The sequence below is a fragment of the Protopterus annectens genome, chromosome 17.part0 (assembly GCF_019279795.1).
Source record: "Protopterus annectens isolate FY-2018-M chromosome 17.part0, PAN1.0, whole genome shotgun sequence".
NCBI classification, from domain to species: Eukaryota; Metazoa; Chordata; order Ceratodontiformes; family Protopteridae; genus Protopterus; species Protopterus annectens.
The window spans coordinates 62,922,851-62,939,737 of NC_056751.1; the positions used below are offsets into that span (position 1 = coordinate 62,922,851).

General features: G+C 39.8%; 1 protein-coding gene across 1 annotated transcript in view; it reads left to right on the plus strand.

Moving 5' to 3' along the window:
• SRP72 (signal recognition particle 72) overlaps positions 1–6,941 on the plus strand; it is a 1,193,396-nt gene extending 1,186,455 nt beyond the window's left edge. Inside the window, exon 19 of the mRNA XM_044059445.1 lies at positions 6,540–6,941. Within this exon, the coding sequence (XP_043915380.1) occupies positions 6,540–6,714 (175 nt within the window). The 3' untranslated portion in view covers positions 6,715–6,941. The remainder of the gene's footprint in view (positions 1–6,539) is intronic.
• The last annotated feature ends 9,946 nt before the right edge of the window (positions 6,942–16,887 follow it).

Genomic DNA, 16,887 nt, shown 5'->3' on the forward strand with positions numbered 1-16,887 from the left:
TCCTCAGATTCTTCTGAGGAACAGGATTACACCTTTCCACCTTATGAAGACTCTGATGCTGAGGACTCTTCCCTCAGCATCTCCCCCTGAAGACTACTCCTTTGGGGAAACTTTACATACCATGAGGGAACATTTCCACTGGGAAGGCCAGGACTACTCTGACTCTAATAAAAGGCTCCAAGAGTTCCTTTTAATACCCTAGCACAGACCTCTTGCTATCCCTCCAGTTTTGGATATTGTGGATGATGTTTACTTGGAGTCTAGTCTAAATCGAGACTCTACCTCCTGCTCCAGCCAAACCAGACAGATACTACAGAGTACCAGACTCTCTCAAATTCCTTTATAAAAGCCCTGTGGCTGACCCAGAAACAATTTCCCGGGGTCCTAAGGGAGCTAAAGCTTCTGTGGCTAAAAATCCTGTGCCCTCTGAAAGGGATTCCAGAGCCCTAGATAGATGGGGAAAGAAAATATACACCTCAGCAACTCTGGCTATGAGAGCATTAAATTGTCAGTTTCACATGCTGACATATCAGCAAGTCCTAATGTCTCAAAACAAAAAATGAGCACACATACTGAACAGTCTGATGTCAAAGAAATGCAGGATCTGTTGCATGCAGCTGAACAGGTGGGCAAGCATACTTTACAATGTGGATTTTGATTCATTGGAAGCTTCCTGTGGCGCAGCTGTTACTGGCTCTGTCATACGTAGACATGCTTGGTTAAAAGAACAAACCCTTCCTGATCATGTTAAAGCAAAGTTATTGGATGCACCTTTACAGCAGAATGTATTATTTGGTGTCAAAGCAGAAGAGGTTTTGAAGAAAATGGAGGATAAGGCAAAAAGTCTATGCAGACGGTCAAGGATTTTTTGCAGGTACATCCCCCTTGTTTCAGCAGAAATCGGCCAACAAAAAACTGGTCCTTTCCAGCTTCTGACAGATCACAGAGAGGCAAATACAGGCGCCAAAGGAGCAGAGGTCAGTCGCAAGGCCCTTACAAACCTCGCTAATGGGGTACTACTACCCAGAAAGGAGGAGAAGATGGGCCCCAGGCTAGCAGAAGACAAACACAATGACTCATTCCTCAAACTACCAAGCAAATCTCTCCTGGCAGATCCCTTGGGAGGAAAATTAGCATTTTTTGCAGACAAAACTGGCACATCATCACAAAAGACAAATGGGTTCTAGACATTGTCTCTCAAGGATACAGATTCCACTTTCATACCTTACCAAGGATAAAAGGAATGCCAAACCCGCCACCAAATCAATGGGCAGAGGCACAAAAACAAATTACAGCTCTCATGGACATGAGAGCCATTCAACAGGTACCTACACAGGAGCAAGGACAGGGATTTTACTCAAGACTCTTTCTAGTCCCAAGAAAGGACAAAGCATGGAGACCCATTCTGGATCTTTCAATTCTGAACACCTATCTGCAAGTACCAAAATTCAAGATGCTAACACTACAGCAGCTTCTTGCCATGCTGGGCAAGAATGCTTGGCTAGTAACATTGGACCTCAAGGAGGCATACCTGCATGTCCCTATTGGACAAAATTGCAGGAGATACCTCCGCTTCATTGCAGGTTCAATGCATTATCAATTCTCTGCACTGCCCTTTGGCTTATCTACTGCGCCCAGGGTCTTCACAAAATGCCTGGCACCAGTAATTGCATACTGCAGACAAAGAGGAATTCAAATATACCCATACCTGGACGACTGCCTTATTGAAGCAGAAAGCAAGGACATTTTTTTAAAGCATCTGGCATTTGTCAAACACCTTCTAAGTTGCCTAGGGTACACAGTAAACGAAAAGAAATCAAAACTAGTGCCCTCACAAAAAATATTCCTGGGTGCTAGCTTGAATACAACGGCCCAGATGGCTTATCTTACGCCAGACAAGAAACAACAGCTGACTCGATATTTCAAAATAATGGCAACAAAGACTCAACTCCCTGCAAGAAAAATTCTGCAGGCCTTGGGATTCATGGCATCTTGCATACTACTGATACCATTTGCAAAACTGCATATGAGGAAAATACAATGGTACCTGAAAAGCATATGGACTCAGCACAGCCACAACTTGGAAACAATGATACCACTCATTCCCTGCCTTCAACAGGAGTTTCTGTGGTGGGCACAGGCATGTCATCTCAACAAGGGTCAGCCTTTCACCTTACCCACAGCCAGGCAAACTATAACAACAGATGCATTGGACTATGCCTGGGGAGCACACATGGCAGGACAGTGCATTCAGGGCAAATGGACTACAGATCAGAGGCATCTACATATCAATCAAAAAGAAATGCTAGCAGTACAGAATGCCCTAACAGCTTTCAAGAACCTCTTACAGTCAGGACAACTAATAATAAAGACGGACAATACCACAGTAATGTGGTACATAAACAAGCAAGGGGGCACACATTCCTACCCTCTCTGCAGGCAAGCAATCACCTTGTGGAACACTGCACTGTCTTACCAGGTTCAATTACAAGCACAATTCCTACCAGGAAAGAAAAACACATTGGCAGATGACCTAAGCAGAAACATCATGGATCCACACGAGTGGAAACTAGACCCACAAGTATTTGCAATGATAGCTCAAAAATGGGGACGCCCAGACATAGATCTGTTTGCAAGCCCCCAAAACTACCAACTTCAAAAATTTTGCACAAGGACATTCCAGCTACAAGCTTGGAAAGTGGACGCCCTCTTATTCAGTTGGAAAACATTAACAGTGTATGCCTTTCCTCCACTGCCTCTTCTAGCAAAGGTACTGCTGAAAGTCAGATTAGAGAGGCCACAAATGATACTCATTGCACCAGACTGGCCACGCCAGCATTGGTATCCAATTTTAAGGAACATGGCCCACGGCCCACCATGGATTTTACCACAAATTCCTCACCTGCTCACCCAGCGAGTCAGTCAGATTCTACACAGCCAGCTCAAGACTTTAAACCTGGCTGCATGGCAAATAACCTAAACAACCAGCCAACACCTCTGTCCAAAGCAGTTATGGATGTCATTCTGGAGGCCAGGAGGCCGAGCACCAGGAAAACCTATTAAGACAAATGGAGAAGATTTTGCTCCTGGAACACATGGCAGGACAGTGCATTCAGGGCAAATGGACTACAGATCAGAGGCATCTACATATCTAAAGGCCAAAATCCCCTTAATCCAAACATTCCTCAGATTCTACAATATTTAACTGAGATGTTGCACAAAGGTCTTTCCTTTTCATCTGTTAAGATCCACGCCTTAGCAATTTCAGCTCATTACAACACGGATCCTCCTTTATTCTCACATCCACTTCTAAGACAGTACCTCAGAGGGGCTAAGAACATAAGACCGCCAAGGAGAGCACCAACACCTACTTGGGATCTCAACTTTGTTCTGGATAAGCTTACACTGCCGCCCTTTGAACCAGCTTTTTCAGCTGATTTAAAATTTCTTTCATGGAAAACTGCCCTGCTACTTGCAATAACCTCAGCTAGAAGAGTCTCAGAGCTACAGGCACTAATGGCAGTGGAGCCTTTCCTCATTTTTCATCAAGACAGTCTCTCTCTAGGAACTAACCCTTCCTTTATGCCAAAGGTGGTATCCAGTGTGGCCCTAAACCAAACCATTCATTTGCCCACCTTTTCCCAAATCCCCAGAACAAAGGAGAAAGACTCCTGCACTCTTTGGACATTCACAGGCAATTACGTTACTACTTGGATAAAACTAAGGCTTTCAGAAATTCTGACCAGCTCTTTGTAGCCTATGCTACAGGATCACAAGGAAAAGCTATCTCAAAACAGACCATTTCTAAATGGATAGGGCATTGCATACGTTTCTGCTACACGCATCATGGGAAACCGGTACCTGCTAACATTAGGAACATTAGGTCCCACTCCACCAGGGCTACAGATACATCAGCAGCCTTTCTCAGGGGAGTGCCAACCAAGGATATTCTGGAAGCTGCAACTTGGAGTTCAGTGCATACCTTCACCAAACACTATCACTTACCTCTATATTCTAAGACTAGAGCTGGTTTTGCCACTGCAGTTTTGCAGGGCCTACTAGCTCCTTCTAACCCTGTTTAACTCCACCTCCCATCCTTAGCTTTTTGATTCAACCCAAGTGTGATGACTGCAGCAGGGTAACACAATGAACATAGTACAATTTTGTACCTACCATAAATGTAGATGTTAGAGTGTTCACCCTGCTGCAGTCCAGGTTACCCTCCCTCCATCCCCTCTGAAGTAGCTGAACTTATCTATACCACTTTATCCTATTCAACCTCTGTGGTGTATTTGCTTGTGCCTAAAGGTATTGTTTTATTTTTATCTAGCTGTGTAGATATATATATATATATATGTATATATATATATATATATATATATATATATATATATATATATATTTTGCCTACCTATTGGGGGCACCTGACATCTGGGTCAAGAAAAACAGAAGAAAATAACGTCGGATGCCTCTTATAGACCCCTGGCTCTCTGACGTCAGGGAAGAAGCGACAGCAACCGACGCCGGACCAAGACTTTGGAACTCAGGCCGACCGCGGTACCGCCTGACGGCAGGATAACCCAAGTATGATGACTGCAGCAGGGTGAACACTCGAACATCTACATTTATGGTAGGTACAAAACTGTACTTTTTGTGAGGAATGTTTAAGGACCTGACTGTTGTGTGAGGAGGCAGCATACATGCTGGAACCTTATTTAACATAGAAAATATTTTGCACCCAAGGTACCAGATGCAGTAATCAGGTTTGCAGCATGAAGGCACTTTGAAATATCAACCAAAAGATTGAACATCAAAGCACTGATCCCAAGGGACCAAAAGTCAAATAACCAAAAAAAAATCAACTTGTATTTTTGCAGGGGAGGGCAAGTCAAACCCCCTGCTTCCCCCACAACTGTTGATAATTATATATAACAAATCCAAGATCGCACAACAGTAGGGAAAGAGCAAATTTCTACTCTTAGCTGTTCTGCCACCTTCTCCAAAATAATGCCCATGGAAGCGATTGTATGATTTTTCTTTCACTTCTGCTGGCATTAAAGGTGTTTGATATTATAAATGTTCGAGTATATGGAGTGATATCTGTAACACACTGGATAATATTAATGTCATGGCTTCGTGACTAGTATATGTAGCTGAGAGTCTGATAGAGAAATTTTGGGGGGGCCTTGAAAGTTGGATACTTGTGTCACTGGGTAAGAATTTAGAAAAATAACATCCTAGCATGGGATTTTATGCGGCATCTTTTTAAGTTATCCACTGTGATGTGTATCAGGCATGGTCAGCACATGAAGAAAATTTGTGAGTTTAAGTAGTAGTTTGTTTTCAGATGTAATGTTTAAACTTTTGATGTAGTTTTCTTCTTCCTTTTCTTTCCCTTTACATTTCATCAGGGTGAGGATAGCTTATACTAATCACAAAAGGGTTTGCATCCAGATCGAAAGAGGTAATTGGGCCCCTCTACGCATCACTCATCAGACCCATCATAGAGTACAATGCCCCACCTTACAAGACACCTGCAACAACTGGAAAGACCACAGAAGTACCTCACCAAGAGGATCACTGGCCTCAAGCAGATGCCCTCTGCAGCTTGACTGAACAAACTTCAGCTGTACTCTGTTGCATACCGCCTACTCAGAGGTGATCTCTGCCTGACATACAAGGCGTTATCCAACCCAGAATTGATGGAAATGCTCCAACTAAAGAAAACCATATCCCCTCGAGCCACACGCTCCAGGGATCTAAACCTCACCACAACAATAAATAGGACATGCTGGAGGGATAGATTCCTGTCCCAGAGACTTCCCATGCTCTGGAACAAGATTCCGGTCTACATTAGGCAGAGCTCCTCGCTAACCCTCTTCAAGAGAAACTTTGATGAGTGGATGGGAAACGGAAAGTTTACCCCAGGGATCACTTCAATGGCTGTGCTGGACAGAGGCACAGGGAACTAATCTAAGGGGGCGGCGAAATCCAACAGATTCTGGCTAGGCTTGTGAATAAAATCCAGGAATATCTCATATGGTGTAGACTTCTAATGTGCAGGTGTAATGATAATGAATTATATATTGTCTTCTGTAATCAAGTACACAAATCATTTTGATTTTCTATAAAAATAATCTCAGTAAGTTAATGTGTACAAGACTACTTCATAGGTCTTAGCCTGTAAAAAGGTGTGTTACATTTATTATTTAATGTTGTACCTTAAATGCTTGTGTTATTGCACACTTATTTTAGTGTAGATTTTAAATTGTCAATGAACCTATTTTTAAAATCTACTGTAAAATGTTTACTAATTATGTCTTCATGTAATTTTTGCGGATGTTTTCTTGAGTCTTCTCTGAAAGTGGGCACTGCCCAGTCAGATTTTCCAGGTCAAAAGAAACAAGTAAATAAGTAAATTAATACTTTAAAAGTTGTATTATGCACACTAAAAAATAAAAAATACACATGGAAAATAGTCAAAGCAGTTTGTTTTTACTGATTGTATAACTCCAGCTTTCTGTTTTTTGAATATGCAGGGATGCCAGCAAAACTGCAAGTAGCCCACCAACATCCCCACGGCCTGGAACTACTCAAAGCACTGCAGCATCTTCAAGTAACGTGGTACCACCCAGACATCAAAAGCCTACAGCTGCTGCCGCTTCAAAGAAAAAACAACAGAAAAAGAAAAAAGGTGGCAAAGGAGGGCGGTGATTGTGATCAATACAGAAATGAAAACACCTAATGAGGGAGTGATCTTCCAAGAGGTCATCTCCCTCCCAGATTTCAGTATGTCTCTGCCTCCAGCATGACACATTGATAAAATAGTTCCCATTAATATTTCCCCACTGATGGTCATATGTTATTTTCCTTTTATTTCCTGTAGAAGTGTTCAGGTGCAATTTTCTTATGCAGAAAAATATATATATTTTCTCATCTTTCTTTTAATTTATTTTCTTCTTAAAAAGCAGCAGCTTTGTTCCATTACAGTCACTGCAGGAATTCCTGAATAGCAAGAGTAAGGTATTTATTTGTTTGGTCCCAAACTGTGGTGTTTCCAGGTATGAGCTGTGTCATACTGTAGTATGCCCAGTATAAGGCTTGGAAGAAAGACCCATAAAAAGAAAAAAAAAATAGCAGGTAGCTTCTGAGAATTCTGCTTCTCGTTTGTTATACTTCACTGTTTGGTGTTTTCAAAGTTAAAATATTTCAAACAGAATGATTATATCAAGTCTTTGGCAAGGGTTCTTCATAACATTCTCCAAAATATAAAAATGCATTATTGACTTAGATTTTTTTTCCCAGACAGGCATTTACTTCATCATCCTTCCTCTGGACCATTAACTTTGGTAGCACCGACTTCCTGTTAGGATTTAGAGCCTGTACACTCTGCCCTACATTTTGCTGCAGTAGGCTGATATTTGACCTTCTGGTTGATTGCTGTGAGACCAGTGATGTTTGGGTAGTCATGTGTAATTTTCTCAGCATTTGCTGTTAAGAAGTAGTAGTTAACATTATTGTCTCGTTTAGGTTTAACTACCACTTGTGATGAAGCTTTGTTGGTCCTATTTTCATACCTCTGCCAGTTTCTTAAGAGCCTTTCTTGTCTGTGATACCCGGGCCTTAAGAGACCTTCATTGGTGGTCCATTTATCAGCAGTGTTGTATTGCAGCTTTGGATTAATTATCTGTCAGCAACAGCTTACAAATGCAGTCAGTTTGGTATATTGTCATAGGCAAGTAACCCAAGTTCTAAACACGAACTGTTCTGCTCCAGAATTTCAACAAAATGATAACTTTGACAGATGGTCATAATGAAACAACCAAGCAGCTTCTTATTGTCTTTGGTTTCCTTGTTCATAAATTTATTATAGACAGCAACAAATAAAAACAGATACGGTAAGCGCTTTCGCTAATAAGCTTCTTCAGACTGTCTAACAATTCATGAAACAAAATCTCTATGTATAAAAATTTAAAAAACCATTGTCCAATCATAATAGTGTTCCAATTAAATCATACAGCTTCTTAAAAGGACAATGTTATATCATATAAACCTCAGCTCTTAACATAAAAGATGCACTTCATAATACAGCAAGGAAATATTGTTCAACAATTAATACATGGTAATATAAATGTATAAATAATACATATAACATAAAATAATGATCCAATTTGTTTCTCTATATTCTGTGTGATTCCTGATGTCACCTTCTCTGATATGTGGTGCAACAACCTCTAGAACCCTAAAGCTAAATCTGTGTATCCCCAGTTTGCATAATGTGTTTAGAAAGTGCATTGTGCTCTATCTTTTTCTTAACATTGTACATGTGTTCTCTTATCCTGTCTCTGAAGACCCTGTTGGTCTTACCAACACAGAATGAATGACAGGTTTCACATTCCGCTAAGTATACCACATTTGATGTCATACAAGTAGCTGTGGCATGGAACACAAACTCCCTCTGGAGATCAGGGGGATAAAATATGTTCAATGTATTAACTAATGGGCAGAAATTACACTTGCCACAGGGTAATGTAGAGCATACTTCATGTTTAAATTCATTAGTGCCCTTATCATAACAGGGGAGTCTTCAAACTTCTTCCTATTTTTGTACAGAAATCTTGTTTTTTCACTGACCATCTCACTAATCCCTGAATCCACTTTCAAAATAGACCAATTCTTACTAAAAATCTAAACCAAGTCCTTATTATCATTGGTAAAGAAAAGGGGTATCTTAAGATAGTTGTTACTGATAGTACTTTCCTTATCCACTGTACTAATGACTTCCTTACATGGCCCGAAGTATGGTGCCGCTACATCCTCCCTTAGTGTGCCAATCTCTGACAGATTCTTCTCAATCTCACTCTGTTTATACCCTCTCCTTATTAGTCTGGATTCCAGGTTCTTCATTTCACGATGGAACCCTTCATGCAAGGAATTCAATCTAGATGCCCTCATACCTTGGCCTTTTATCAGATTCCGAAAAATATAACCCGGATACATACTTGATCTGGCTAATAGGGAATTCCTATGACACACTTTCCGGTAAACCCCTGTATTAATGAGGCCATTGTCCAACTTCTCTATATAGAGATCCAGATACTCTAAGTGTATATGACCATGTAATAGTAAATCTCAAACACTCAGTGAGTTCATTCATCATTTCATGAAACTCACACAACTGAACTTGGCTTCCTTTCCATAAAAACAAGTCATAGACAAAACGTTGATAAAATATGACATGTTGCTTGTACTCATCCTTTCTAAAGAGCACAGTATTTTCCCAAAGTGCCAGAAACATGTTGGTGTAACTATTAGCACACAAAGTGCCCATTGCCACGCCATGTTTTTGAATATACATCCTATCATTAAAGGTGAAAAGATTATTCTCCAGAATTACCTCTAGGAAATGACAAACAAGGTTGGTTTGTACTGGGCTAAAATCACTGTTAACCGTGAGATATTTTTGTACATAATGCACTCCTTTAGGGTTCTAGAGGTTGTTGCACCACATATTAGAGAAGGTGACATCAGGAATCGCACGGAATACAGAGAAACAAATTAGATCATTATCCTTGGAGCTGACAGGGGGAGGGGGTTGAATGAAAAAGCATCCATTAAACCCTTACTTAAAAACGGAGGGTACAGAAATGAGATAGGAATGTGTTTACTTATATATTGAATGTATTTGTTCATATACTTTCTATATATATTTTTATATATATGTATATTTTGTTATATTTATTATTTATACATTTATATTGTCATGTATTAATTGTTGAACAATGTTTCCTTGCTGTATTATGAAGTGCATCTTTTATGTTAAGAGCTGAGGTTTATATGATATAACATTGTCCTTTTAAGAAGCTGTATGATTTATTTGGAACACTATTGTGATTGGACAATGGTTTTTAAATGTTTATATATAGAGGTTTTGTTTCATGAATTGTTAGATGGTCTGAGGAAGCTTATTAGCGAAAGTGCTTACGATATCTGTTTTTATTTATTGCTATCTATAATAAATTTATGAACAAGGAAAGCAAGGATAATAAGAAGCTGCTTGGTTGTTGCATTGTGAGCATCTGTCTTGGTTTACTTTACATTAACTTTTTTCGCAACAAAGCATTTGTCCTGTGGATTATTCTCTGTTTAAAAATGATAACTTTGTCACTGGACATCCATACCTTGGGGTATCACTTGCTTGGTAGGTGTATGCTTTATATAGTGTGCCTGCAGACTACAAGTTCTATAGTCATCAGCATAAGATCTTGGGTTTCACTGCCATCTGGAGGGAGAGATAGCTAAAGTGGTGAGGATTTCTTTGTAGATGATGGCCAAAACATATAGTGACCTCATGAAATTACTACTTATTTTAGGGCTTTTCCGCAAGTTGGTTCCTTCCTTTTAAGATAACATTTGCTGTAGCAAAAAAGCATGACTTTCCATGAAACTGATCCCTTTACCTTGATGGTACAATGTATGTAGCCCATTGAGGAGCATTCTCTCTGCCTGCCCTGTCCCATACCCGATGTAGTGGTTTTAGTGAAAGACCATATTAAGTTTTTCTGAATATGGGCTTGCACAACTTTACTTGTCTTTAAAGCAGTTTTGGACCAAGTTAAAATTTTATTAACACTGTTGTGCCCTTTGTTGTTGTAAGGATTGTTGTAACTTGGTTAACTGGGGAAATGCCTTTAGTATCACAGCATACTGTGCATTACATTTATAAATTATATAATGTAGCTGAGCTGGTAAAATAGACTTTTTTGTGGAAGGCTGCCAATGACTGCTGGGAATTTACAGGCTGGGGTCCCTAATAATGCAATCTTAAACTATTATAAATATTCACATGACCTAAGCTTTGGTGTTTTAAAATCATTGCAGTGTTTTGAAGTCTTTATATTGTGTTGCAGACATGCTAATATTTTAAGATGTCTTAAATGAAAAGTTGTCATTTTATTTTTGCAGTTTCTGGTAAAAAAAATGGATGACTTTATTGAAGGTCAAAGACTGTGCTTAGAATTTACTGGCTAGGATCCTTAAGAACTCTGAGCTGACATGTTTTAAAATCCTTTAATCTTTTGAAGTCTCTCTCTACTGTGTTGTGGACATACAAATCTTTTTAGGAAATATATTTCTTAATGAAAACATGATCATTTTATTGTTTTATTTCCTTACCTTCATCCAGCAAACAGGTAAGTTACCTTTTCCCAAGGTCTTTGGTTATTTAGTAAAAATCTTTTAAGAAATAGACAGAAGCCAAATTGCAGTGGAATAGAAACATACTTCAGAACCCTAACACATGAGTAAAGAGACAAAAATGCACAGCCCTCACAGAAGGAGAAAATAAATTATGACTTTATTGCATAGAAACTTCATCAATCTTCTGCCAGTCTTGCATAAAGTTAGCTGTTGCTTTAATTTGCTCTAGACATGTAACGGATTTGTTGACGTGATCAGTGGAAGTTCTCAGACCATCTAAATGGGATTACATCGTAGAGCTTACTATCATTGGCAGAATCTGTACCAGGTAATCAGTAGCACATAACCAAAAAGAAACTTTTGAAACATTTCTGTATCAGATTAGTCTGAGGTAGTTTTTAGGTGATAAAATAAAGTGACCTATATGCATCTGTGTAGTTCAGAAATTTCTGTTCCTCCATGGGAGATGGTGTGTTCTCCTTGTTATTTGTTCATAATGGCTAAACAGCTGCAGTCATTGTTGCAGTTCTGTTAACTTCATTTGAAGGTAGACCATTTCCAATGGAGTCAGGCATCAAAGAATTTTAATTGTATGTGCTGGTCTTCCCTACCATTTCTTAAGTGTTAACAATATGTGCTTTGAACTTCTTGGTACAATTCCTCATTTTGCACCAGTTACTCTTTTCCATAGAGAATTACAACCAACACAAACTGCACTGGCATTAATTAAAAGTTTTTTGCACTTTTCATTTTTTCTCAATGGCTGTGTTGTGCCTTTGTTTTTTGCACTGGTTGAAAATTTGGCTGCTTTATTTAATCAACTTGAAGGTTCAACCCATTAAAATGGGATAAAACCTAGAAGAGCCTAGTTCAGAGGAATATTTTACTGGGTGCTCATAACGGGTGCCTCTTTATTCATCTGGTTAGCTGTCTGATATAGTGGTCCATGAAAAGAAGACAAAAGTAGCATTGATCATTGAAGACGCCACACCCAGTGACTACATTGTCTTGCATACAGAGAGACACAAAGTAATAAAATATCAGGATTTGCAGGCAGAAATGAGAGCAATGTGGAAGAAAGGTACTCAGACAGTTCCAATAGTAGTAGGTGCAATGGGTCTTATAAAAAATCTACAGTCATTTAGATATGTTACCAACACATGTAACCCTGTACGAATTGCAGAAGGAGTCATTACTGGGCACATTACCAGTGCTGCAAAGAACACATCTGGCTGACATCAAAGACTGCAACAATACTAATTTTATGAACTTTAATCATACTTTGACTTAGGAATGGGGTCCATTCCCGTCATGGTATTAGAAACCCAAAAGACTTGGAGAAATTAAAAGGGGGAAACCATTTTAATTCATTAACAGCTACTGTTTGTTAAATAAATGTCTCATTTCTGACTACTAGCAAGCTGGCAGTAGGAATTTTTTGTTTGTAATCACTGTTTGCCTTCACTGCCTGTTGACCATTAGCCCCCTCCCAACCAAATTTTTTTGTAATCACTGTTTGCCTTCACTGCCTGTTGACCATTAGCCCCCTCCCAACCAATCAGTCCATTCATTCCCCATTATTGGAGAAAGGCTGACTCAGAGAGGCAGTTATTGAGACAACCTTTTGAGATGATTTGAGGGTTTTTCTTCTTTTGGCCCTACCTTTCCCACAAATGCCTGTCTTATGAAGCTGGAAGAAGTACAGTGAGCTGTCTATGGTGATCATGCCTTACTTCAAGAGATGTTACCAGCAAGCAGCCACCCACCCCAATCAGGCATGGGAAGTGGTTTCTCCAGTCTCAACTAGAGAAATTGCACTTCCCCATGTGCTCCTGAAGCATCTGCCACCTTTCCATCCCCACCCACAGGAGATGTGAGCAGGCCCATGCCTCTTCACTCCTCTCCTTCCAAGCTCCTTCAGTGCTGGGGCCTGTAATCTAACCCCAGTCACTGAGTTACAGTAAGGGCTCTGTCCCTCTGTGCCACAGAGTGGGCAAGAAAGAAAATTAATATGTGAAAATCATTTCAGAAGCAGCTTTTTGCATTTTTTGTTCATCTGAAGTCATTTTCTCACATTTAATATGCTAACTCTCTCCACTCAGTGACATAAATTCAGTACCGTGATCAAGTTACAGCAGAGCAAAAGCACTGCTTGTAGTCTGTCTACTAGCACTATCTGCTTGAATTGGACAGGACAGCCCACAGAAGTAGCACTGCACATATGACTAACAGCACAGTGTGAGCAGTCTTGTTAGCGTTAATGAGTTAAGAATCCTCAGGAAGTACAAGTGCAAGAATTTGCTTAGATTTTTAATAAAAACAACTGAATCATAAATATTTTCAGTAAATAGAAATATTAAATAATTTCAGTTATTTATGCTGTAAAATGCTTGTTAAATTAACAATATTGAATAAAAATTGCATGGTCAACAAATGCTGGGCAGAAGATCTATGTCTTCATTCCTCTTACTACAGGTTAACTAAATCCTGCCTGTTAAATATCTGTCTGTTGTGTAGAACTTGTGGACATTCCCCAGACTGTTTAGGATAATCTGCATCAGAATTCTCTTTTTGTGGGGAATCCTCTAGTGAAGTGATGGCGAACCTGTGACATACACGTCAAAGGTGACACGCCACAATGTTTTGGGTGACACACCAGCGTTCACCCGAGTTACCAAAGAAACTGAATGAACAAAAATACAAGAAATATGTGACCATAAACTTATCTATTAAAACTCAGCAACAAAAAAATCATTAAATAATGTTATTCAAATCAAATGCAGTTCAATTCAAAATTACTATTGCAAGTAGGGTAATTTTTGGTGCACTATTTTAAGTCCAATTGTCAGTGTGCATATCATTGTAAGTCACCGTTTTTTCTTTACTTTTATAACGCATAGCAGCACACATAATTGGACATTGCCCCCTCCCCACACACACACACACTTTTCCCCCAGTTGCTGTGTCAAAATATGCGCTTCTATACACAGAAAGTTGTGCCTTGTAATGAAAGTACTAAGAAGTCTGCCATAGGAACAGTACCGTCTGATAGGAAAATATTTTATAAGCGACACCCTGACTCCATGTGCAAAAATGGGGAAAAAGGGGTTGAGGATGGATGGATCTAGGCCTGCTGACTGTTATCCTCTCCGAAGAACTATTGTCAAGTAATTTCTTTACACAGTTTTATTTTTTTGTATAGTAAAACAAACCTGGACTTGGAGGTATTTCAGATTATAAATGTGTTTTAACATGGCTAATGTACAAGAACAAGAGCACAAGATGTGTACAGTTTGTTAAAAATAAATATTGCCATTAAAACATGATTCTGTGGTAGTTCTTCTTAATGTGGTTGCCTACTGTTTTGTTGCTTTTGCATTGGACAGTCTTGGTGTTTCAGCTGGATTGTAAAAGTTATGGCAGTTCATCTCACAGTGCATAGGACTTCAGTAAATGTTTGTTTAGGCCATTTTCACAGGTGGCATAGAGGAATAAAGTGACATAGGTTTGATTAGTGGCTCCAGCGCTTGACAGCACAGGTAGGGAGAATGGGCATGCTTATCTTTGGGGCAGTGCACATGCTTGGACACAGCTTCACAGTTTATCACTAGTGTAGGAATGCTTGAGGGTGGGTGGATGTTCACTGTGGGGCAGGGTATTAACTGAGTCATTTGCAGATGCATGAACAATATACAGTGGAACCCACTGAAAAGTATCCAATGTTCAAGTACGTATACAGGTACAAGTGTGTGCAAGGGACAGGATTAGGCCGGGTCTGTATTATAAGATCGATGGTTGAATACATCGAACACCGTATGGTTGATGTCTTCAAACATCGAATTTATAAAAACAACAAAAAAGAAAAAAGTACCCCAACCGGTTTAAGCAGGGGGGGCAAGCCCCCCTGCACCCCCCTCTACTTAAATATACCAACTCTGAGACCGCACTACATTGCAGTAAATGGAAATCTCCCCTTAGGGAGATTTCCGTTTACACATTCGATGTGTGCTTTCGCTGTTCTCATGTTGACAATATTGGCTTCGATATTGTCGGCTTTCGAGAATATAATATAGACCCACTTAGGCCTTAGGACAAAACATCCTTCAGCTGCAATATGACACTGCCCTAGGAAGTTGTAATGTTCTCACCAACCCTGAACATTGTTTGGAGCTGTTCGTGGGGATGGCTAAATCATGTTCAAAAGAGCAGGTTAATGCGGAGAGGTCTTATGATCATCTGTTAGGAGGAGGGCAAAAAGGTAGAAAAGATTTTATTTAGACTGTTGTAGTAGCATTAAGTATGATGTTAAGGGCATGGTGCAGTGAGGAAGGCTTTGTGTTTTCAAGAACATCTTCCAAATTAAGTCGCACCCTGAAAGTATAAGCTTTCAAAATCTGAACCATATGGAAGAGTCTGCCACATTTACTCATTGTGTAAACTTTTGGGATTTCCTTTCCTGTAGTCGCTAGCTGTGTTGACAACACCTGCATTGGGGAGGTAAGCACATTCTGGCTGTACATTCTGCCATGGTGTAATTCACCCAGCCCTTGTGCTTGCAAGATTTCCATCACTTACTGAATTTGTCTTTTGAGCCTGATATTCATTATACAGAAGTTCCCTTATTTGATGTGTGGTTCATAGGTTTGCACTAGGCTAACTGCCCTTGTGGGCAATTTTAAGACTAGCCAATTACCCCATGTGAGACTCAAACCCTGCACTTTGTGTCTGCAAGGTAAACACCTTAACCATTATGCCATCCTCCCACCCAAAAAAATATAAGCCAATTAAATATTTAATCTGGTGGCGTCAATCTTCACGTATTCCTTGACTGTGGGCTTAGTTCTGAGCCTCAGAACCGACTCTGGTGTTATTCCAGCTCACACCTTCCAAAGCTCTCAAGCTAAGCTCTACCTATAATGCTCCACCCAAATTTTCTCAGATCTCATTTGCCATTTCGTAGTGCCAGATGTATTCTCTCCGAGCTCTCGAGCAAAAGCCATTTTCTTTCTGACTTTTCTCGCATATATCTGTACTATCCACTCTTCCCTTAGTTTAGCTCGTGTGTGCATGTGTTTTTTTCTTTTGTATACCCTTGGGTAGTTCTTAAGTACCATCACTGGTGCTTTTCTCCCTTTTACCTTCGGGTATTCTTGTATACCTTAGCTAGTATTTTCTCCCTACTTGCCTTTACTTAGTTAACAAAAAAAAAAACAAGACAAAAAAAAAAAAAGACCTTTCCATTCTCTCGCTTGTTACTTCGACTGTTTGTGTGAGTGTGTGTGAGCATTTTGGCCCTTGTCTTTTGTGTAATGACCGACAAACCCTCCAAAGGCACTTCTGGGTTCAAGAGATGTCAAAAATGTGACAGGAAGATGCCAGTTTCTGATGGAGACACACTCTGTGTATATTGTGTTGGTGTGGTCCATCTACAAGAGGACTGTGCTATCTGTCACAACTTTAGCGACAGGACTTTGAATGTAAAAATAAGCTAGTTTTCAAAGGTTTAAGTCAGACTTTGACGAGGCCTTATCCGGTCCAAAAACTGAAGCTAGCTCTTCATCATCTTCCTCTCAGGCCAAACCTAAGAAAAGAAGTCAAGCTGTTCTGACACTTTCATCGGAACTGCCAACTAAAATTGCCAAGTCTCCTTTGGTGCCAACAGCTTCTACGGAACTGGTGGGCCAAAAT